The 24,176-nt window shown below is 43.4% G+C and overlaps 1 protein-coding gene across 1 annotated transcript; it reads left to right on the plus strand.

The window, feature by feature from the left end:
• Positions 1-6: 6 nt before the first annotated feature.
• LOC310689674 (protein adenylyltransferase SelO-like) lies at positions 7-23,858 on the plus strand. The gene is made up of 19 exons (XM_083467555.1): positions 7-69; positions 764-882; positions 3,269-3,397; positions 3,732-3,796; positions 4,318-4,374; positions 7,241-7,339; positions 10,025-10,092; positions 11,031-11,118; positions 12,702-12,771; positions 13,521-13,593; positions 14,715-14,798; positions 15,287-15,416; positions 16,257-16,301; positions 16,406-16,487; positions 16,578-16,670; positions 18,183-18,262; positions 19,797-19,840; positions 23,332-23,411; positions 23,647-23,858. Exons 3-19 carry the CDS (start codon positions 3,299-3,301, stop codon positions 23,767-23,769), a joined length of 1,380 nt encoding a protein of 459 aa, XP_083323681.1. The 5' UTR covers positions 7-69; positions 764-882; positions 3,269-3,298; the 3' UTR covers positions 23,770-23,858.
• Positions 23,859-24,176: the final 318 nt, after the last annotated feature.

Below are 24,176 nucleotides of genomic sequence, written 5' to 3' on the forward strand. Positions count from 1 at the left end.
ACTATTGTGAAAGAAAAAGAAAAGTATCTCATTTTGGTGGCTGGAGACTTTCCACAGAAAAATTCACAGGTACTCTTCAACTAGTGGCATACTAATATAATATTTTGCATACAGCATATTAAAAAGAAAAACTGGGCAGAATTACTTGTAAAGGTCACCTTATCTGGATGAACATTTTGCCTGATTACATAATAGCTGAACACCAGAGAGAATTAGCTGTGCTTAAGTTTCACCAGAACAAGAAAAAAATTATTTTCGGGACCTGTTGATTCAAATGTGATTTATATACGGCTCCCAAAAGCTCAGGTGGGCATAGTCTGTCATTTATTGTGGTCTCAGCCAACCTCCCGAATCTTCCAGCAACTGGAGAGAGGATCTTCTTTAATTTGCAGAGTACAGAGGAGATAAGAAAAACTTTCTTTTCTTACTTTTTTCAAACAGCGGGGCAAATGCAAGCTTTGGGGAAGGGTGCTGCCAGGTGACTTAGCAGATGACTGGGACACTTGTTAGTGGCAAATGAGTTTGCAGCCACTGCTGCATTTAAGTGTGCGTCACTTTCCCTGGGTTTGAATCAACAGCACTACTTTTTAATATATATTTCGAGTAGCAGTAATTCAGGAGCTAAAACTGTTGGTTTTCATTGTCAAAAACTCCACATCATTAGATGCAGTTCACAAACAGGAATCTGTTGTTTTTAGTCAAATGACTAATACAGCTAGTCCTCAAGAATGGTATGTGAAAATATTTTGCTTGTTCCTTTTAGCCACACTTCCCATTGATCATATTCAAGAGAATTATATTCGTGAAGTGCGAGACGTCATTTTTTCATTTGTCTACCCTACACCATTTAAATCCAGAGTTCGGCTTGTAGCTGTCTCAAAGGTTAGGCTTCATTTTATTTATTTGGAATTCCTCTAACTGTGTGATGCAAGTTTGCTGATTTGCAACTTTTAGAAAATATTAGGAATCTGTTGAGTACACAAAATTTAAGCTGCATAGCATATTGAATAGAATTATATTGCGGCCCAGTTTGCATTGGGCGTATTGAACTTCTACATTCGTCATTCAGCTCCTTGCCAGAAAACTTTCTAGAACATTTGCGAAGATCCCTTAAAATTCCCCCACCTCTGCGCTGGTGGAACTCAGTGCATAACACACTGGTGGAACTCAGTGCATAGGACGTAGGTGTGGAAGTAATTATTCTTTATCTTACAGAAGAGATCAAACACCACCCTTTTTTGTTCTTTCTCACCTCCCTTTTCACTTCAGATCAATGCCCCAAGGCTTCAAACTGAGTAATTTATTGAGTTTACTCAAGTCCAAAGCTCCAATGACACACGAAAGATTTGTACTGCATGTATTCCAGCTCAGAAACACCTCCAGGGTTCATGTGTTATTCCTGCCTCCTTCCCTTCTCATGCAACAGGCATGTCCAACTCTCAAGAGACTGCAATCTACTCCCACTATAAAAAAAACCTGGCAGTGATCTACCTATTGGATTGACCAAAGTTGTTGAGCTTTTTTGGGGGAGGAAGACCCAAAGTTATAAGTTATGGCTACCAGATGTCCCCGTTTTCCGGGGACAATCCTCGGATTTACAAATCAGTCCCTGGACAAAATCCGTCCCCGGAATGTCCCCTGATTTCATTTAATGTCCCCAGATTTATATTTTAAGTGTTGTAGATTTATTAGTAGGGAATGAATATTGCGTGATTGGTTCAGCGGCACAAGACACAATATATAGGGACTTCCGGCGAGGCAAAATGGCAGGCGCCACAGCAGCGAGTAGCTCCTGAAGCCAGCCAGAGCCAACTGTGCTACCAGGCTGGCTCCGGGCTGCTGAGACTGCCACTGCCGCCGCCACTGCCAAGGGGGAACCGGGGACGCCCGGCGCGTCAGCTGGGGGAACCGCTGACCACCCCACCCCCCATGACCCAAAACGAGCTGGGAGCGAGAGCACCCGGCCACCTGCCCAGCGGCACTCTGGGGCCAGGAAAACCCCAGAGCTGACACAGGGAGAAGGAGGAGAGGAGAGGAGAAGGAAGAGAAAGAGGAAGGAGAAAAAAGAGGGGAGCCCCGACCTTGCCGCGCTGCTGCTGCCGCCGCCACTGAGGAAGTGAGGTAGGAGAGCACCAGGAGGACAAGGACACATGGCCGAGCCCAGGTTTCTCTCTTTTTTTTAAAAAAAAAAAAGTGTGCCGGGATTCTTTGACAAAAATCTGGTAACCTTACCCAAAGTGGTTGAGCTTTTTTTTTGAGGGAGGAAAAACCAGTAGATTGCAACCAACCTGTTAGACATGCTTGTCATACAAGCACTGCATCTCTCTTCTTTGCTGTTTAGCACTACACATGCATTGGAGTTTTCACCACAGTTAGCACCAAACCAGTTTGCAACCACAGGTGAAAAAAAGATGTGTAAACTCTGATTTTTGAAAAGGTGTGATTCTAATCAACATTGTTTTCAAAATAAAAGGGAAGGAGCAAAGGTGTGTATTAGAGGGGAAGAGGGGTGTGTGTGAGCCCAGTGAGTGCGCTCCCAATCTCCTTAATTTTTATGGGGCCTGATTTACATATTCCACAAGCTGTTGACAGAAAGGATGCTTTTCTTTTTTTACTATAATTACAACTAAGAGGAAAAGAAAAAGACTACACTGCTGGTGGAGTACAGAGAGGAGATGCCACATGGCTCTTTGGCAACTGTTGTGCTGAAAATGTGACATGAATTTCCATTTGAGTCTGGGTGCATCACTTTTTGTGTATTATAAGGTAAAGGGACCCCTGACCATTAGGTCCAGTCGTGACCGACTCTGGGGTTGCGGCGCTCATCTCGCTTTATTGGCCGAGGGAGCCGGCGTACAGCTTCCGGGTCAAGTGGCCAGCATGACTAAGCTGCTTCTGGCGAACCAGAGCAGCGCATGGAAATGCCGTGCTTTACAATTCTCATCCCATTAAGCCCACACAGTAATCCTATGAGTGAAGCTGAGGACACTGAACTTTAGCACTGGAGGTGCTCCAGTTTCTCACATAATTGCAAACCTATTGCAGTGACTAAATACAGTGCCCAACTGTTGCTAGCCTTGCCCTAAGCAATAGATGGATTCAGCTCACTGTGTTCTTGATAAATAGAATGTGTGTTATGAGAGGAGGGAAGAGTAGCAGCAGGGGAGATAGATATAGATATAAAAAATCACTAATTGAGTGGCATTTCCAACTATAAGGAATGTCTTTTGTATTCTAAGTGATTTCTGTGTTGTCATTCTCCATCCAGGAAGTCTTGGAAGATATTTTGGACCTGGATATGTCCATCTCAGACTCAGAGGACTTTATACAGCTTGTCACTGGTGCAAAAATTGCCTTGGGATCTCTGCCTCTGGCCCACAGATATGGTGGCCATCAGGTCAATAATAATACTTGCTCTATCTTACCTGAGCTTTAGCTCCTCTGCCTTGACTTACAGTCTGCAAATATTTCAGGAATTCCATCTCTGATTCCTATTATTGCCATACTTCTCTGTCAAGATAGAACAGAACAAAATATAACTTGGCTAACACTGCTCCAATCTGTTGCTGTGTCTCTGAAGCATGCCTGTAGGAAATTTGCAGGAGTTGTTTTTCTAACATGTTGAATCTCACCATCACCAGAAGATTTAGGAATGATTTTCCAGTTATAAATCTGCTGTAAATAATACCAAATAGTGACTGGGATTTTTTAATTTCTTCTTTTCTTGTTAGTTTGGTAGCTGGGCAGGTCAGCTGGGTGACGGAAGAGCCCATTTGATTGGTGTTTATACAAACAGGTACTGCATTCTTCTTTTTGAATAGTTGGTCTCTAAATGATATATGGCTGGCACTGATCTTTCAGAAAGTACATTAAGAAATATTACTGCTGATAATTAAAATACTTGGGCTGGAATAACTTACTGACCAAACACAAATGCTGTGGTTTGCTGTTTGTTCTGATTTAAAGCTAAGGAGCAGGTTTTGTGGCTGTCAAATCCCTGGCTCCAAATGAATTGGGTACTGATTTCTCACAGACACGCACTTTACACCCACCCTCATCAGCTGACATCACCATCCATCCAAGTGATAGGCAGGTGATTTTTTTTATTTTTTTAGGGTAACCAAATTCGTTGAGCTTTGTTGAGGCGAATTCCAAGACATGTCCTGGAAAATCAGGGTGTATGGCAGCCCTACCCAGCCCCTGTTTTATAGTGTTCATGGCTAAGGGAAGATTTAAATCTGGGACTTCCGGGCTCACATCCTTACCTACTGCACTGTATCAGTTCTCAATATTACTAATGCCAATGGTTTTTTGCAGGTTTGGTGACAGTTGGGAACTGCAGCTGAAAGGTTCAGGAAGGACTCCGTACTCTAGGTTTGTCATGTGTTTTGTGTTTTATTCTGTATTCACCCCTGATAGCTCTTGGTCTTATTTCTGTTTGAAACCTTTCATTTCAATGGCCAGCTTAAAAAACCATCCCAACCTCAAAGTACAAGATTATCTGTCTGCATGAAACTGTAGCACGTAGCACCCCTTTGTTCAAGTCATCAGGAGCAAAAGAATTTTGTCTTATGTTTTGACGATCACTGCCATAACCTGTTTATTTATTTAAGAAGGACCAGATACCGTATTTTTCGCCCTATAAGACGCACTTTTTCCCCTCCAAAAATGAAGGGGAAATGTGGGTGCGTCTTATGGGGCGAATGCAGGCTTTCGCTGAAGCCTGGAGAGCGAGAGCGGTAGGTGCGCACCGACCCCTCTCGCTCTCCAGGCTTCGCGGACCTCTCGGCAAGCAGCGGGAACGTTCCCGCTGCTTGGGGAGAGCTGCAGGCATCCCGAAGCCTGCGCGCGCTGATCTCAGCGCGTGCAGGCTTCGCGGATCTCTCCTCAAGCAGCGGGAACGTTCCCGCTGCTTGGGGAGAGCTGCAGGCATCCCGAAGCCTGCGCGCGCTGATCTCAGCACCTGCAGGCTTCGCGGATCTCTCCTCAAGCAGCGGGAACATTCCCGCTGCTTGGGGAGAGCTGCAGGCATCCCGAAGCCTGCGCGCGCTGATCTCAGCGCCTGCAGGCTTCGCGGATCTCTCCTCAAGCAGCGGGAACGTTCCCGCTGCTTGGGGAGAGCTGCAGGCATCCCGAAGCCTGCGCGCGCTGATCTCAGAGCCTGCAGGCTTCGCGGATCTCTCCTCAAGCAGCGGGAACGTTCCCGCTGCTTGGGGAGAGCTGCAGGCATCCCGAAGCCTGCGCGCGCTGATCTCAGCGCCTGCAGGCTTCGCGGATCTCTCCTCAAGCAGCGGGAACGTTCCCGCTGCTTGGGGAGAGCTGCAGGCATCCCGAAGCCTGCGCACGCTGATCTCAGCGCCTGCAGGCTTCGCGGATCTCTCCTCAAGCAGCGGGAACATTCCCGCTGCTTGGGGAGAGCTGCAGGCATCCCGAAGCCTGCGCACGCTGATCTCAGCGCCTGCAGGCTTCGCGGACCTCTTCTCAAGCAGCGGGAGCCACCGCTGGGCTCCCACGGCTTGCAGAGAGCTGCCTGTTTGGGGGCTGGGGTCGGGGGAAGCTCGGGCTGCCCCAGCCCCGCGCCTGGGGGGAAATAATTTTTTTCCCTTTATTTCCCCCCCAAAAAGCTAGGTGCGTCTTATGGGACGGTGCGTCCTATAGGGCGAAAAATACGGTAAATTAATGGGGCCTAGGTCAATTAGTCAGCATTAACCATGATAGCTAGAAGGCAGCATACCTTTTAATGTTAACTACTGGGAGGTAACATCATACCAGTTTTGGGGAGCTCTTACTGTCTTGCATTGCCCGGGAATTAGGGGAAATCACATTAATGCTGAGCAGAGAACTATAGGAGTCCTGAGGATTTTGGAGGATTTCTGGAGGTATGCAGGTTCTTTATAGTCTAGATATGTAAGTGGGGTAGGGCCAGGGGAGGGTGATTTCATTTGAACATGTTTCTTAGGGTGATGTTAGTTGCACACTTGCTATCTTTTTAAGAGCTGAAACTGCTATTCTCTGGTAGAAATAAGGATTCACATGCCACTTTTAAATTCCTGCTTTATATGATGCCTATGCCTGGGAAGAGGTTTCCAAATGTTTTTTGCTGAAACAAGTTTAGCCTAGCATGGCAAAATTAAAATATCAGGAGCTGGAAGATAGTTCAAATGATAAAGACCGCTTAGCCGTAAGTGGCGGTTGCAGCCCAGCGTGGGCCACAGTGGTGCCAAAGCGTTCGCTGATTTCAGGTGCACACCCAATGCCTATGCCAAGACCTACTTACATCCGTAATCAATAAAGTTGTGGCCTATTTAATCCCAAAGCGATTGTCCTGTAATTCTTTCCTCTTCTCACGTTAGCTTATGAAACCTAGCTTATGAAACCTAGCTTATGAAAATAACTACCATGCTTCCTTCTCTGCAAGCTCCCTGTTCTGTTTTGTGCCACATGCTGTCTTTAAATTGTGCAAAGCAGGGTAATTTTGGGGTGAATTGGACTTTCAGCTGTTTGATTTTACCGGCCTGCATTTCCTGAGCATCGCTCAGATTCACTCAGGGCCTACGGTGCCAAACATTACATGTAACCAAGGATAGGTAAATTGATGCCATCTTTGCAAGTTTTCCCTTTTCCAGAATTTCACATTAATCTACAAACTTTTTTAAAAAGGTTCTCTCAAAATCCATTTATAAACATGTATTTCCTATTTTTCCTACTTAAGAGGAGATCTTTAGCCCAGTTTTTAACTGGCTTTCTATATAGAATTACATAGAATCATGGAGTAGGAAGGAACAACGAGGGTTATCTAGTCCAACCCCCTGCAATGCAGGAATCTCCTGCCCAACACAGGACTCGTACCCACAACCTTGTTTTAAACTGCTTAATAGCATGTGCTTTCATTTTCTTAATACACATTTCTTGTTTGGTGGTTGTAATAGTTTTATTTGTTTTATAATTGTATACTTTATTGTTGTGATCCACCCTGGGACCTTGCAGTGAAGGACAGGTAATAAATCTAATAAATAAATATTATTTTTAAATATGTGTTTTGATGTGTTTAAACTTTCATGAAATGCATTGCAGCATTAGGAGAAATGTGTAGTCTGTAGATAGCTGATAGTTGCCAAGATGAAGTTCCTCAATCATCCCTATATCAGAATTCCTTGCCCACTCAAGCATTTACTTTTTTTTCTTTTCCTAATTCAAAAGGAAAGGGTAGTGTTTATATTCCTAGTTTTCCTCTCCACAGGAATGGGGACGGCAGAGCTGTGCTCCACTCTTCTGTTCGAGAATTCTTAGGAAGTGAGGCCATGCATTATCTTGGAATTCCTACAAGCAGAGCAGCTAGGTACTGTATCCATGTTTGTACTTCCTTTAGAATCTGACCTGATGCTTACTTGATTCCACTTACATCAGGAGGAGACCACTCATGTACTGTGTCTTGTGGGCTTTTTGGCTTGCGCCCGAGAAATCCAATCTGCCTTCTGCTCAATCTTTGTAAATATGAAGTAGATTTTGTTTGTATGAGTGTTGTGCTCACCTGCCAGGTACAGTGTGTGATGTAATTTCTGATGGGGCGCAACGTATTCATTTACTGCCATTTTGTGACCATCGTTTTGTTTAGCTTTTACACTTTTCACAAAGTTAAGAAGAGTTCGCAAACAGCAGCTCCACGCTACTTCACTGCAACTCCATCTAATATTGCACTTACACCATGTGAGATGCCTTGCTATTGTTGCCGAATTGTTAAGTATGTGATATTGCTGACATTCGGGGGGCATTCAGTATGTGGTTATGAAGGCCCTTTCTGATTGCCTGTGCAGGTTTTTGGCTTGCTGAGAACACGCAGAACTCTCTCTCCAGCATCAATCAGGAAACAAATTTTTGCTTGTAGAAGAGACAAATAACCTATTGGAAAACCTGCTTAATTGCTTCGGCAGAAGGTCTTGCAAACTCAGTGACTGATGCAAAACCCATGAGGCTGTCTGGATGAGCATGAAAGCTTGTAGCAGTGTTACAACCCTCGTTGGAAGATGCTGTGACAGGCTGTTTGTTTCAAAGACAATAGCCAGCATGAACTTGGTGTACCAAGTTCGCTGAGTTCAGGAGATTGCTTGGCCTTCGTGCTTAGCCTGCTGTTTTTGAAACTCTCGGTTTCCTGGTAAGGCCATGTGGGGGAGGAGGGCAGTACTCCAGAAAGCTTTCCAGACTTCTTTTCATAAATATTTAACTCAAATAACTCCAGCTGATCACTAGATTGCTGGCAATAGGAAGCCGTCATATCTCAGCTCTTACGGTTAATTGACAACGTTCTTGCTGAGTCTTGGCAGAAGTGTGGGGAAGAGCATGTAATTTATCCAAGAGCACCCTGGAGATGGGCCCACTCTATTAGCTCTGTGTTCCTGTGTTGCCAACAGGAAGCTCCATTCACAGAGTGATGCTAGAAGGGAAAACATTCTTATGCGGAACCTTCATGCTTTGAAGATTGGGGTTTCTGGAACAGAGTACAGGAAGTCAGTGGAGTGAAGCAGCGCACATGGTGTTGGGTGATGAATATTCATGGTGTGCTCCAGACCGATCATAGGATGCTTAAGCACTGCAAATGTTGGGAGCTGGGAGCAAGGAATATGTTTCCCCCAAAACTTTAGCATTTGTTTTTAGGCATCTGTGTGGCATCTGCCTCTATCTGCACCTGTTCTTACGAGACGTATGAACTGGTGCATCTACCAGTGTGCTTCTACGGCCAGAGAACTGGTTTTGAAAGCTCCAGAACTTGAAGTCCCATCTTCCTTATAGCTTCACTTGGAGGCCTTAGGCAAGCAAACTGCCAGCCTCATAACCAGGTCAGGAAGCAGCGCAAAGGCTGTGCGCCGCCTTCCTGCTGCCCCCCGAGCTTGTGGGGCTGGCGGTGGGGGGAAGCGCTGCTTTCCCCCACTGCCAGCCTCAAAGACCAGACTCTCCTAGCTTCAGGGAAAGGAACCTGAAGCCTCTGGAACGCAGCGGGAACTCGCGCTGCACTCCGAAGGCTTCAGGCGGCTATCCCTGCAGCCAAGGAGCCTGCACTCGCTCCATAGGACGCACACACATTTCCGCTTAATTTTTGGAGGGGGAAAAGTGCATCCTATAGAACGAAAAATACGGTAAGTTAAATAAGCAGGGAGACAATATACAGCCTTGCGTACTCCTTTCCCAATTTTGAACCAATCAGTTGTTGGCTAATCAGCTAGTTGGCTAATAACATAGCTTGTGACAGCTGAGCTTGTTAGTTCTCAGGACCTTGGATCAAAGAGTCCCTTCCTAAATTTCTCAGAGACTCAGCAGATACACATTCCTGGGGGTGATTAGTGTTGATGGCTCATTCGCACCCATACAGCATTTTAGGTACCAGGCGCTAAAATACCATTAATCAACTTGGGAAGGTTCCTTCCTGTAGATGCCCACGATAAGGATTCTCACTCCCACAGACAGCAAGTCTCCACTTAAAGCAACAAGAACGCATTCCCCATAAATCCTTTGGCCTTTGGTCTTCCCATAATACTTCGCTTCTTACTTGACCAAAGTTTTGTCTACTAGAATTTCCTAGCTTCACTACAGGCAGTAATAATCACAAATGCAGGTAGTAGCATCTTCCTTTGGTTTGCTCCTTCTCCTTCTGCCATATGTTGCCAAACAACTTTTATTTGAATGGCCTGGATTGAAGACATCCATAACAGCTTGATAAGCAAAAAATAACAATGTTGAAGTGCTTTCGGCATAGTCACCAAATTTGCCACCACATTTCCACCATCCTGTCTCTCCTGTGTGAAGGCTTGTATGAAGAAATGAAAACTGATAGGGCATCTGCCTTGCATGCAGATGGCCACGGATTCAGCCACTGGCACCTCCAGGCAGGAAACCCTGAAGAGCTGCTCCCAGTCAGTGTAGGCAATGCTAGCTAGATTGACCAGTGGTCTGACTCAGTTTAAAACTGCTTCTTATGTCAAGCAACTTTAAGGTGTTTCATACTAACGGCTCATTTTCTCTTTTTGCACAGTTTAGTTGTGAGTGACGACGACGTGTGGAGGGATCGGTTCTACAACGGGAATGTTAAGAAAGAAAGAGGTAACTCCTGCATTTCAGATTACTATTTGGAATACTGTCATTGTATCAAACTCATTTATAAGAAAATACAAACACAGTTATATAGGCAAAAGAAAAAGAATGAAGAAAGAAGAACCAAGAAGACCCTTTATCACATTTCTGTTGTACAATTCATATCATTTATCTGCACATGCCAAGGCAGATTCCCCCAGCTCTCACCTGGGTCTCCCAGTCTCCCACCCTGAGAGATCCTTCCCACCCTGCCTTTTTTTGCAGGCACTTCCCACCTCCAACTGTCTTAATTCACAATAAAGGAATCTTGTTATAAGCTAAAAAGAAAAAGGAACTCCTGCCTCCCTAACAGTTATCTATAAAAGCATTTATTCTAAATATTCAACATATGCACTCCAGAATAATCACAGCTGGATTTTAAATCCAGACTTTTTCCCCCCTTCAGCAAGATGGCACTTTACCTAGATTTCCCTCCCAAGCCAAGTACTAAGATTTTAACCACTCAGACAGCACAAGAGGACTCTCACAGTAATTTTCTAATAATGCAAATTAGTATTCATCCAGTTTCTGTGTCCAGTTTCTTATAAATCCTTTTTAAAACAGTTCCAACAGATCTTGACCAAGCCATAATCCAAAATTATTGTCTGTTTTAGACTGTTTTGTTTGCTGGCTTCTTCTCTGTATGCTACTGTTCTCTTATATTTGTCATCTTTGAAAGTCATCACTTGGCAAAGCCATAGTTAAGATGAACCACAGTATAGAGTTCAGATGTATTGCTAACCTGTGATTAATCAAAAGTTAAAAGAGACAGCATGTACTGGCTCCATCCATTGACGTGAGTGGGCAAATCTACAAGCACAGAAGTTCTGAATGCAAATGGAAGCACATCTAGGGCTCTGGAACAGAGTGCATTTTTATTTATTGACATGCATATACTTGTATTTCAGGTGCTATAGTTCTGCGTGTTGCCAAATCATGGTTTCGAATAGGATCATTAGAAATTTTAGCTCATTCTGGAGAACTGGATTTGTTAAGGTTAGAATGAAAGTATTTATTTATTGGATCAGTTTTTACTTCTGGATAATTTAATAAAATAGTGGGGTTCTAAAAGGCTACATATGCACAGGGACCTTTCAGCCTTCCCCTTCTTAACATAGGCTTGTGCATCTCCTGAAAATCTGGCCGAGAAGATTAGGGGACACTGTAGAGAGGCATTCTATGATGTATAGGGGGCTGCCACCATATGGGAATATTAGAATACACGCACACTTGCATGGGGCAGTGCATGGAAATGCTTAGCACTCACACACAGGCCTCTTTGGATCCTGACCAATATAAACGTTGAAAAGAACTTCAGAGTTTTAGATACCAGTTCTTTGGCACACACACAGGTGTACCTGCATCCTGTTTTTAGGCAAGCAGGCAATGGATAGATTTGCAGCCCTCCAAAGTACTAATTTATGGGCACTGGTAACATGCAATTCCATTTTAAATTGTGGAATGCCTTTCACAATACAGAGTTATTGTAAAAAATGTGTATGGCAAATATTTTTCCCTGTATAGAGGCCATTGCATATACTTGATACTATGTTTTCCACGAGTCAGTGTTGAAATAAGCATTTACAACTACTGCAATTCTTGTATGGCCTGTGAAGTTACTGATATTATTGGCTTTTTTATGAGATACTAAAGGGCTCGCATTCATCCACTGGGTTTTTTGGGTTTTTTTTAAATAGCACAGGCGTCCCCCTCCCTCCTCCAACTCAGTGGCATTTCAGTTGTGTTTTACAGCTCCTCTCAGTTTCAAAAGTCTTTTGTCATGCTGCAGTTCAAAAACATCCAAGTCCAGAACACTCATAGCCAAGTGGAACAGATTGAGCACTTGGATCCTGACCCCAAACAATTTGTTCAACTGTATATGGATTGTTGCATGGATTCAAACATAGAAGGCTAGAAAATTTCCAAGAGCCAGCATCAGATTTTCAGGTGCCAGTCTTGTACAAGGAGTGGGGAAATGCAAAACATTTAGTTGATAGTTCAATACAGTAGTATAAAATGTAGTGCTAGCAGCCACCTGGGTGTTAACTCTCAAAAGTCTCCAAAACCACACTGCTTGTTCCAAGTGAGATATAAGATCTCACTTGAGGGAACCACATGTGGCTTACAACTTAGTATGGACTTGCAATCTGGCTATAGAAAAAATGCTTCTTATTAAAGAGTGTATACAGTGGTACCTCGGGTTAAGTACTTAATTCGTTCCGGAGGTCCGTTCTTGACCTGAAACTGTTCTTAACCTGAAGCACCACTTTAGCTAATGGGACCTCCTGCTGCCACCGTGCCTCCGGAGCACGATTTCTGTTCTCTTCCTGAAGCAAAGTTCTTAACCCGAGGTAATATTTCTGGGTTAGCGGAGTCTGTTACCTGAAGCGTATGTAACCTGAAGCGTATGTAACCCGAGGTACCACTGTATTTCATACAACCCAATTTAACTTTTATAGGTAGGCGTAGGCACCTAAAGGAATATTTCCAAGTATCAGATATAATCTTAAACAGGGTAATTCCTTCAGTGTTGTTTCGAAATTGTCTTTGATGGAAGAAACTTTTCATTTGTAATTTAGGATGCTGTTAGACCATGTCATAGATGAGCACTTTCCATCAATAGACATGAATGATTCAAACAGATATCTGGTAAGTCTTTGTGCTTCTGTGAACACAGCAACGGCAACAACAAAAGAAGAATATGTAATCTATGATTTATTGACAAATCCAAACTTGCCTTCAAATTAAAAGGCATTAGAACTTAGTGTATGCTGTCTATTATCTCTGTTTAATATGTATTTAAGCAATAACATATAAAGAATGCAAAAGTGACATCATCTCTATCCAGGAGGTTTACAGTTTATGGGCCACACCAGACATGATGTGGGAAAAGCATGATCAGTTTCATCTTGTTTATTTATTTTTATTACAAACCCCAGTTAGCCCTTTGAAGAATGTGGAAGTAGCACTGGGGGGGGGGGGGGGGATTGTTTAACTTCATCTTGGACACTGTTTTCTCAGGGCTCATCCACATTCTCTTTGTTCCCGCTACCCTACCCCAATTTGTCCTGTGATTTCTAGACACCGGAAACCTGGCTGACAATTGTTCCAATTCTGCGGTAAACAGCAGGTCTTTTCAAGGAAAACCTATTGGACCTGAGCCTAGAAATCATGGGACACGTGGAAGTGTAGATGACCCCCCAGTCTCAGCTCCTTCTTCCCCCATGAAAAGCAAAAACCCTGCTCTTAGTTTCCCTGGGACTGCAGAACTGAAGGGCAACACAGCTCCACGTTGTGTCTAAACCACTCTTGAAAAATATATTTGTACGTTTCCCCATCTTGGGCCCTGCACAATTTTCTTAAAGCAACTTTCATGGTAAAATTGTGTTTGATTTCAGGCCTTCTTCTCTAGAGTAGTGTCTGAGACTGCAGGTCTGATTGCCTTGTGGATGTCAGTAGGCTTTGCTCATGGTGAGATAATGTTTTTGGTACTGTGTTGTTGCTTTGTGAGTGAAGGGTATGAAATATTTAGATTCTGTTAAAAAATACAAACAGGGTGTAGTCTTTCCCAACCCCCCCAAACCTACATAGTGAGCCTCTTTATAATGAGTCGGATCATTGGTCCAGTACGGTCTACACTGACTAGCAGTTGCTCTCCAAGACTTCAACAAAGGTCTCTCCTAGCCTTATCTGGAGAAGCCAGGGATTGAACCTGAGATCTTTTACATGCACAGTCACAGCCTTTTCTTACAACCTGGTGCCTGGCTGGCTCCTCATTCCTGAAGTGCGTGTGTGTGTGTGTGTGTGTGTGTGTACTCATTAGTTGTTTTCAGCCATTTTGGGACACACATCGGGAGGGTGTCAAAATGGTTGACTAACTGTGAATAAACCAGATTTGCATGGAATAAAACTAAATTAAGAAAAACATTGGACTGGATCCAACATAAGCTAGTTGTAGGTAGGGGTCTATTGAAATTAGTGGGATTTAAGTTCACATTGACTTATCTTTTCACATTTATTTTTATGTTACTTTAAGCTGTTTACAGTTAAGGAAAATACAACATGTCCTTTTCTAGCAAGGTTGGAAAAAAATATCTATTGGAAAATGGGATTGTACCTCAAGTAGGGTGCATTGCAAAAAAACATACTGCTCATTCCACGTAGAACTATATAATAAGAATAAGAATAATTTATTTTTAATCTGCCCCCACATCTTGACTGGGTTGCCCCAGCCACTCTGGGCAGTTTAATTGTAATAGTAAACTACCTCTTAACTATGGAATGGAGGAATGAACCTGGTTTCTAGACTGTAACTCCTGGAGAAATCTGTCAGATAGTAACACACATTTTATTTATATGAAATCAGCATTTTCTGGGATATGACACCATGCTGTTTAGATGGCAATGTTGGTCAGTTTTGAGACTGTTTTTATTATGGATGCATGCTTTTCTTTTGTGTGCGTGTAGTGATAGATAGATAGGTTTTTTTATTTTGTATTCTTTTTATATTGCATATTGTGTTGTAAGCTGCCTTATGTTCCAATATGGAGGGAAAGCATACCTGAAATAAATAAATGTTGTTTAATTTTTAGGTGTGTGCAATACAGATAATTTCAGCCTGTTAGCCATAACTATAGATTATGGTCCATTTGGTTTTATGGAGTCTTATGACCCAGGTATGTATAGCCTAAGTGAATGCAGTATTATTTTGGGGATATAAAGTAGTAAATAATTTAAAAATTACAGAATTTGGCTAGAGCTGTATGCATTCGCTTATAATGCATAGTTTCTTTAATTTCTGGGCTTTATACGGATTTGTGCAGTAAAAGGATTTAATAGGATTGGAAGAAATGGAGGAGAAAGGTCAAGGAGATGGGAGTAAGAACTGCTGTTGTGAAGAATCTCTGTTTTGTTTTTCTGCATTTGAAATAAGAAAATAACTCATTGCCATCTTTAAGCTTGTATGCTGAGAATGTATCCTTTCCTTTGGCAAATATCAGACCTTGGCTAATCCAGTGTAAACTAATATCCTGGTGTTTAGAGACTTCTATGCAAAATATTTTAGTGCCTACAGGACTTTTTGTTAGTTGGCATCAACACGAAATACGATTTTACTCAAATATGTTAAGGTTGGTTGTTTATTTTGAATATTACTTTGTTTCAGATTTCGTCCCAAACACATCTGATGATGAAAGACGGTATAAAATAGGAAACCAGGCAAATGTCGGACTGTTTAATCTGAACAAGCTGTTACAGGCTCTAAACCCTTTATTGGCTCCCAGACAAAAGCAGCTGTAAGTAATCCTTAAAAGTGTCTTCATGCTTAAAAGAGCTCGTGAGATGAGACATTCTTTAGTGACCATATGTGCTGAAAAGGAGGGCTTTGGGGAAGTGGGGAGTTTGTTTTTTAAACCAAGCTATTATTATTATTTAGACCATGCTAGTCTTGCAAAAAAAAAAAGAAGGAAAATAAAAGATGGCCTTTATGATGGGTGGTAAACGGTCTCTACATAATTACAGAGTTTTTTTTTCATAAACTGGGCCCCGGAATTGCTGCTGTCAGCCAATATGGGAAGACAAAACAGAAACATCAGAAAGCCAGGCAAATCCAGGAGGCAGTTTTCATGCTAAAGGTTGTTGGCTGAAATGCTGCATTGGTTTTTCTAAGAAGACAAGCCTAAGCGGCCTCATTATAATGAGATGTCACTACCTGGTGTGATAAGCAGTCAATATGTTAATACTCCCCTACCCCTTTTTTAAAAATTGATTTTTAATTTCAAGTAACAAAACATACTCATGCAGTCCCATAAGTGATATGATTCAAACTAATGTAGAAAAGCAGCACCAGGTCTTACATTTACTGACTTACATGTGCTCAATCTTGCAGTGTAACAGCTTCACTCATTATATAATAGTGGCAACAACAAATTAAATGTGAAATGTATCTCATGTATTGTTTGGAAAATATGCAAAGACAAAAAGCGCAATTCAGTTGCAAAGTAATGTGTTTCCCTTCAGAATAACAATATAAAATTTCTGATTTCTTTAAAAGAATGACAAAACAGAATTATAATCTGTGAGTTTTATACAAATCTAATTATTTTGCTGCAACATTTCACATTTTCTCTTAATAGGGCTTCTCAGATACTTGAGGAATACCCAGAACAGTATTATAAACGGTATGTAATTGTTGGAACCCACCTTTTAAAAAGATGTCAGCATCTTAATTTTCAAAGAGTCTCTAGTTTTGTAATATTAATGCATTTATTTCCTTAACTTGCAGCTTCACAGAACTATTCAAAGCAAAATTAGGTCTCCTAGGTGACAATCAGGACGATAACTATTTGATTGCATTCCTTCTAAAAGTGAGTTTCTTTCCTTGGTTAAATATTTGAGTTGCCCTTTGACAGAAGAACTAAAGCTGAAACTGACAGAAGTCTTTTAATGTTTATTAGCTCATGGAAGATACAAAAGCGGATTTTACAATGACTTTTCGGGAGCTCAGTGAGATTTCAGAAGACCAGCTGAAGAGCATCAGCATTCCTAAGGTATTTGAGGATACATGTGAAACGGTCCTTAAACTTGAATACATCATAATGGCATTAAGAGAAAATGCTCATTATACTTTTAAGATTCAATTGTGAAAGTAGGATTGGTTGGAGACTGAAACTGAAATTATGTGCAGGACTGGGTGAAAATGACTGGTTGGATACTGGGGCCTGCTTGTTTGTTTTGGGAAGAAAAGGGATAGCTGAGCTTAGTAAAAACAGCTGCATGTTCCACTGTGGACATTTTTCAGTCTCTGTTTCCATGGCAGCGCATCATGCAGGAATCTGATAGGTAAGCCAAATGGTGGGGGATGGACGGACCATCATTTGCAATGACAGCTATTACGAAGATTTTGAAGGGTTTGAGAACTTATTTTTGTTATCTCACCTTGATCCCATATTTTGGTAGTCTGTTTCTATTAATAGGTTTAGAATAGATTGGTCCCACAAGGTATTGAGCCTTCACCTTGTCTTGATTCTACTTGCCCAGTGCAAAGCTATTTGTACATTCCCCTCCATGCTAGATGGACTCTACAAAGGAATGCACAGTCTCACCATTAGCAAGAACAGAGGAATCCCTCAGTGTTGAGGAGCTTGAACTGTGGGCTGCTGGGGCACATATTGTCCCAGCACGAGTTTCTGCAGCTCAGCAGAGTGTAGAGGTTCATATAAGTCTCTGCTACCTGGGAATGTGCCTAAACTCACTTTAGCACATGGCCTGACATGTTCACCAGAAGCATAAAGAATATTTTGTCTACATGTTCTGTTTGAGCAATTGAGGGAAGTCACTATCATTGGTGGTGTGAAAGATGGAGGATTGGATACAATAAAAATACTAGCCCTGAGGATCACTCCCAGATGATAAGCTTTGTGATGCCAGATGTAATATCCTGCATGGTTAAAAGATGACCTGTTCCCAAACAAGGATTTTTTATATATTGAGAGAAAAATAAACATAGCTTATTCTGTTTTTTTGTGGAAAGAATTTGCCAGTGGCAAGTTATGTTCCCTTGCAGATAGTTCTTATTTCCAGAGAGGATCAATGGCCAAAATCCAGCACAGATATTGCAAGAATCATAAATCAATCCATCTTCCTTGCAAGAAGTTTTGCTTCCTCCCAAACCAGCATGTTTGACATTCATATAACAGTACCCCAAAACAATTGGGATGCCTTCTTGTATGTCTTGCATTCCTTAATTTGATTTATAGGCAGGTTTCCAACATATTTAAATTACTTATTCTGGGGAACTATTTTTTGCTAGTGTGTGATTTTTGCCTAGTGAAATGATTCCTGTAGCTTATAATACACAGAGAAACCACAGTTCCTGGCTTAAGGAACAGATTTTACCTTAGCTTGGTGCAGTGCTGTTGTAGATCACCAGAAATATTTGTGGAGAGTATATCACTGCTATATGCTACCCAAACTGCTGCATGTTATCCATATATTGGGAAGTGATGTGTGTATTATTATTGATGTTAAGTAATAGTGTGTGATCACTTATTTCCATGTAGGAATTTTGGGCTCTGCAAGATGTGGCTAAACACAAGCTTTTTTCCAGCTGGGTTGTGTTGTACCTCTTGAGGTTAAAAAGGTAAATAAATGCAATTCTGGACACTTACAGGTGGAGGGAATTTCAAATTTCCCCCTCCCAGATACCATATCAGGATCAGAACAGTTGTGTCGCTAACTCAGCACTCATCTTTCTATAATGGCTAGATATTAGCATTGGAGAAATAATCCTAAAATGTGTTTCTCCTCTGTGAAAATAATGCTGTTTTGATTTTTTTTTTAAGTGAGTGTGTAAACTGAAAAATATGTGCATCAGATATCTTTATATCAGATGATCATACTCATTATTGACAGGTTGGTCCTTTGATTTCTCCCAACCCTGGCAAAAAAATACACAAATTCTAACCCAATTAATGCAAGCAGAAGAAATTCAATTAAGCAAACTTAGTAGTAATTATGAGAATGTTGAAGAGCTAGGATGGGAGGTGGGGAAGTGCAAAGAAATAATACCAGTAGGGCCAATCTTCCCCTTCTCCCACTGCGTTCTTGAAGTTCTTGGTTGGACTTGAAATAACTCCTGTCTGAAATCATGGTAGTTTTGTAGCATTGTCAGTGCTAGACTGTCCAATGGCCTAACTGTCTATAAGGCAACTTAGGGTTTTGCTGATAATACCCTTTGGTCTATCCATGCCAGTCATCAAATCCATATAAAAGGATCTGTAAGAAAAGCACCCCTCATGATTCTCCCCTCCCCAACCGCCCAGATTTACAAATTTGAGCATTTTCCTTTCCAACAATTGATACATATTTTTGGAGTTGCCTTTCAGTGGGCAATGCATGTTCAAGTCTGTGCATTGTGTATTAAGTGTTTTATGTATTACTTTGAGACTTCTGTATGAAATTGACTGAATATTTAAACCAGTAGATTCCATAGGCATATTCAGTGCTTTTTTCTGGGGGTACACAGGGGTACCCATACCCCTAAACATTTTGTGAATCTTTGTACTTTTGTCCATTTACTGTATTTATTTTTTCCGATTTGAACTATAAAATGGTGGGTTTCTTGAGCCAAAATGAGAGTACCCCTAAATATTTTTTTAAGAAAAAAAGCATTGGGCATATTCCGTGATCATCAGTTTCTGGTCATGAAGAATATAAACTGTTGTGAAACCTGCATAGTTCATTTTTCCCATACTTTATTAATGATGCATTTTTGTGAATAACTTTATTAATGTTGTCTTGGAAAAATAGCAAGTAGTGTATCAGTTAAATGCAGAATTGTAGACATGGGACGGAGGCTGTGGTTCAGATGTAACAATCTTAATAAACCATGATTTATTAAGATCAGAGCCTTATCAAATATCCTAGTTAATATGTCAAGCTTTAGCCATGGTTTTCCAGTTCAGGTGTAATGCCGAATGTGATTGAAACAAACAATAATGGAAGCACTAAGGCTGCTGAACAAGAGGAAAGACAAAGGAGAAGTGCATGGGCCTGATGCTTATTCTCAGTTTAATAAACCATGGTTTATCCACCTGAGATCAATATGTTTGAACCAGCCCAGAGCAAGAGGCACAAACTAATCTTCATGACCCTGTTTTGTGTGTACAATATAGGAATCCAGGTGATTCTGATTCCAAGCGAAGCAAAAGAATGACGAGTGAGTCAATAATTTATTTTCTTCTCAACAATTAAGTCACATGCCCTTCCTGTAGCCCAGATATTTCTTTCAATAGTTGTTTACCGTATTTTGCGCCCCATAAGACGCTCCGGCCCATAAGACGCACCTAGTCTTTTGGGGGGAAAATAAAGAAAAAATTTTTTATTTCCCCCCCAGGTGCGGGGCTGGAAGAACCAGGTCGGGGAACAGTGGGAAGGCACGCTCTGCCTCCCCGCTGTCCCCCGAGCTTGTGGGGCTGGCGATGGGGAGAAGTGCACCAGTCCCGGGAGGGCAGGCAGCTCTGTGCCGCCATCCCGAGTGGGGCGGGACTTAGCGCCCCGCTCGGGATGGTGGCGTAGACCTGCCTGCGGTCCCGCGACGGCAGGCAGCTCTCTGCCGCCATCCCGAGCGGGGCGGGACTTAGCGCCCCGCTCGGGATGGCGGCGTAGACCTGCCTGCGGTCCCACGACGGCAGGCAGCTCTCTGCTGCCATCCCGAGCGGGGCGGGACTTAGCGCCCCGCTCGGGATGGCGGCGTAGACCTGCCTGCGGTCCTGCGACGGCAGGCAGCTCCCTGCCGCCATCCCGAGCGGGGCGGGACTTAGCGCCCCGCTCGGGATGGCGGCGTAGACCTGCCTGCGGTCCCGCGACGGCAGGCAGCTCTGTGCCGCCATCCCGAGCGGGGCGGGACTTAGCGCCCCGCTCGGGATGGCGGCGCAGAGCTGCGCTGGTCCCAGGAGCGCAGGCAGCTCTGCAGGGCCACCGGGAGCGGGGCGGAGCTTCTCCCCAGGCTCCCGGTGGCCGGGCAGAGCTGCGCTGGTCCCAGGAGCGCAGGCAGCTCTGCGCGGCCACCGGGAGCGGGGCGGAGCTTCTCCCCCGGCTCCCGGTGGCCGGGCAGAGCTGCGCTGGTCCCAGGAGCGCAGGCAGCTCTGCGCGGCCACCGGGAGCGGGGCGGAGCTTCTCCCCCGGCTCCCGGTGGCCGGGCAGAGCTGCGCTGGTCCCAGGAGCGCAGGCAGCTCTGCGCGGCCACCGGGAGCGGGGCGGACCTTCGCCCCCGGCTCCCGGTGGCCGGGCAGAGCTGCGCTGGTCCCAGGAGCGCAGGCAGCTCTGCGCGGCCACCGGGAGCGGGGCGGACCTTCGCCCCGGCTCCCGGTGGCCGGGCAGAGCTGCGCTGGTCCCAGGAGCGCAGGCAGCTCTGCCCGGCCACCGGGAGCGGGGCGGAGCTTCTCCCCCGGCTCCCGGTGGCCGGGCAGAGCTGCGCTGGTCCCGGGATTGCAGGCAGCTCTGCGCAACCCTCGGAGCCGGTCTCCCGAGGGTTGCGCAGAGCTTCCTGAAGCCTGGAGAGCGAGAGGGGTCGGTACGCACCGACCCCCCCCCACTCTCCAGGCTTCAGCGAAAGCCTGCATTCGCCCCATAAGACGCAGGCACATTTCCCCTTCATTTTTGGAGGGGAAAAAGTGCGTCTTATGGGGCGAAAAATACGGTAACTGATGTGACATTACATTGGGTTTCCAAGCAGCTTAGACTCTTGTGATTTCCATTCCCTGAGGGCAAACATGCCCCCCCACCATTCCTGAGTTCCCACCCACTTTACACCCATGTAGAATATGCCATGTTTGCAGTAGGTATCAGGCTGGGACCTAGTGTGCTAACATGTCACATATACCATATACTTGTTTCCCTAGAGCTAACTCTGCTGGGGTGGGACTTGAAAACCAGTAGCCCCTTCCTCTAGGCTCTCTTGAGACAGAAATAATTGCCAGTTTGGGGAAAGTGAGCGATTTTACAAGAAACCTGCCCTGTGGCACACCAGTGTAGATCAGGCGTGAGGCACCGTTTGCCTTCCAGATTTTGTTGGACTACAACTCCCATGAGCCCCAGCAAGCACGGCTAATGGTCAGGATGATGACCAGCAACACATGACAGTCCAAAGACTCCCCCCACAATCTTCCTCCTGCGGTGTTCACAACCATACTACCACCAGTTTGGTTTTCTGGGCTTAGTGATTTAGTTATAAAACCTAATCCATCAAGACTAGACTACAGAGCTTTGCCTGACATCTTAGAGAGCACTGCTGGATCAGGTACACTGGACTGGATGGATCAGTGATCTCACTCGGTACATGACTCCTTATAACTTTGTAACTCAACCTCCTAAGCCTGAATAACTCCAGATTTTCTGCACTAATTATTTCCCATGGGCTAAGTTGGTAAACATAAGGGTTGGTTGATTGATTTATTTATCTGAGCAGCACTCTGAAGCATTTGGGAAAATAGCTTTGAAAAGGAAAGCCTCATATAGCTATCATTATGCTACAGCTATATGTGCCTCTTAATGCTGCTTACCATATCGGATATAAAAAGAAACAGATTTGCCTTTCATCTCCAAAATTCATTCATCTGCCCTGCTGGCCCTGAAGAATAACAGGACTTAAAACACAGATAGTTGAACAAGCACCATCAGGTATATAATAATGTTGTATATTAATGACATTAATCTGCCAGGATTGCAGGCTTGTATTGGTTTTTCATTCCATATCAGCTTCAGGATACCTCTAGGATCCTGGAATACCTCCAAGATCAGAGGCATTCATCATCTCACAGGGAACAATTGCAACAGAGGGCGGTTGCTCCCATGACTGGCTTCTGGGCTTCACGTAGGCATCTGTCCCAATATTACCAGACACGCACTTGATAACTGAAGTCTCGGTCTGTTTACAAGAATCTCCACTGATCCCACAATTCAGTGTAAATGAGCATTTATTGTTCTGGTGGATAGATTTGGTGGTTTCATTTTCAAATGCTGTCTGACTTCTAAACCTAACCAGTTTGAGACAAGTTGGAGGAAAAAAATAAGGCTGTTTCAGAGCCCCTCACCCCATCCAGGAGCTGTAACAAATCTTTGGTTGTGATTATGTTCCTCCCAAACATTTGTTACATACACCGTGAACATTCTCGAGTGCCTTACTTGTTAAGTTTTAATTTAAAGGGATTTGAAAGTGGCCACCTTTGAACTTCTCTTTCTTTGACAAGTTTCTAGTGGTGGGAAAACAAAAGGTGCATTCTTTTGCTTAAGTTAAGAATGGGAAATCAGTGCTACTTTTGACAAGTAAAGTTATATAAAAATTGTATAACCTAGAAATAAGGATTGAGGATGAAAGAAGCCTATCATAAATTGTCCCCTTTTAAATATTTCAGATTCAGGAAAACTTGGGAACACTCTTTTCTTGAACCAGTGCAGCTGTAAGTTGTTGTGTTGTGATAATACAGGCAATTTCACACTTAATTCTAGGCACTCTGAGAGTAGCAGGGTGGTGAAGGATTTGTAAGCATGAATTTTTCTTCCTGTTTTAATGTCCATTTCTTTCAGATCCTTAATTACTTCCTCATATCGGTCTTAAGAAAAGATGTGGATGTCAGTATAATAAATCTCAAGAGAAAAGCCCCTGCTGATTTTTTATATGTGCAAATAGATTCTTATTTTTGGCTACAGGTATAAATCCTAGGTACGTGCTCAGAAACTGGATGGCCGAGTCAGCTGCGCAAAAGGCAGAAAGGAATGACTTTTCTGAGGTATCTTGCTAACTTGCTTTGACTTTTTATGCTCAAGAGACTAAAGATACAGTCATCAAGGAATAGAAGCATAAACTCTACAAACCGTTGAGTGAAAAAAACCGCTTAATTGTAACCTGTGTAGAAGAGTGTATATAATCATAGAATTGCACAGTTGGGATACCAGGGTTTGTTCTGTAGTTTTGTCTATGTATAATGCTTTTTAAAAATAATAATAATATTGTTTTACTTTCAGGTCCGCCTCTTGCAGCAGGTTTTGCAACACCCCTTTCAGAGGCAGGCAATGGCTGAGAGAGCTGGTTATGCACAACGCCCCCCCGCTTGGGCTAAAGACATTAAAGTCAGTTGTTCATCTTGATGAAAAGAAACTGAGATCAAGATTAAATGAAGGGGTATAGCCTTCAAGTAACACCAAACGACAATAAAAGGACACATTTAGAATTTTAATCAATCATGCACTCTGCTCCTATTCCTGTTGTGTCATTCAGTGGCTCAATTCTCCTCTTCCTCTTGCAAGATCATCCTGTTTTGGCTATACCCCTGGTATGGCCGATTACTGAACAATGTTGCCCAACCACTTCTATGTAAAATTAGCTGCCTTCTGCATTTCCTGGTCAGAAGATCAGTGGCTCCTGCAATTCCTGCAGTCTCCATTTCTCACACTTGAACTCAAGGATTTAATTTGGTCTGCATTTTAAATGAATTGATCTGATACACCCTTCCCAGGCTAATAAATGGATTAGAACGGTCCCCCCCCCCATGTGC

Source organism: Podarcis liolepis (assembly GCF_965112155.1).
Source record: "Podarcis liolepis genome assembly, chromosome: 12".
In the NCBI taxonomy this organism is placed as follows: domain Eukaryota; kingdom Metazoa; phylum Chordata; class Lepidosauria; order Squamata; family Lacertidae; genus Podarcis; species Podarcis liolepis.

Excerpts from the sequence above, each read along its gene's own strand:
- LOC310689674 (XM_083467555.1), top strand. The coding sequence starts at position 3,299 with ATGTCCATCTCAGACTCAGAGGACTTTATACAGCTTGTCACTGGTGCA. Across the intron at positions 7,340-10,024 it reads CCTACAAGCAGAGCAGCTAG|TTTAGTTGTGAGTGACGACG; the intron begins GTACTGTATCCA and ends CTTTTTGCACAG. Across the intron at positions 19,841-23,331 it reads GCGAAGCAAAAGAATGACGA|GTATAAATCCTAGGTACGTG; the intron begins GTGAGTCAATAA and ends TTTTGGCTACAG.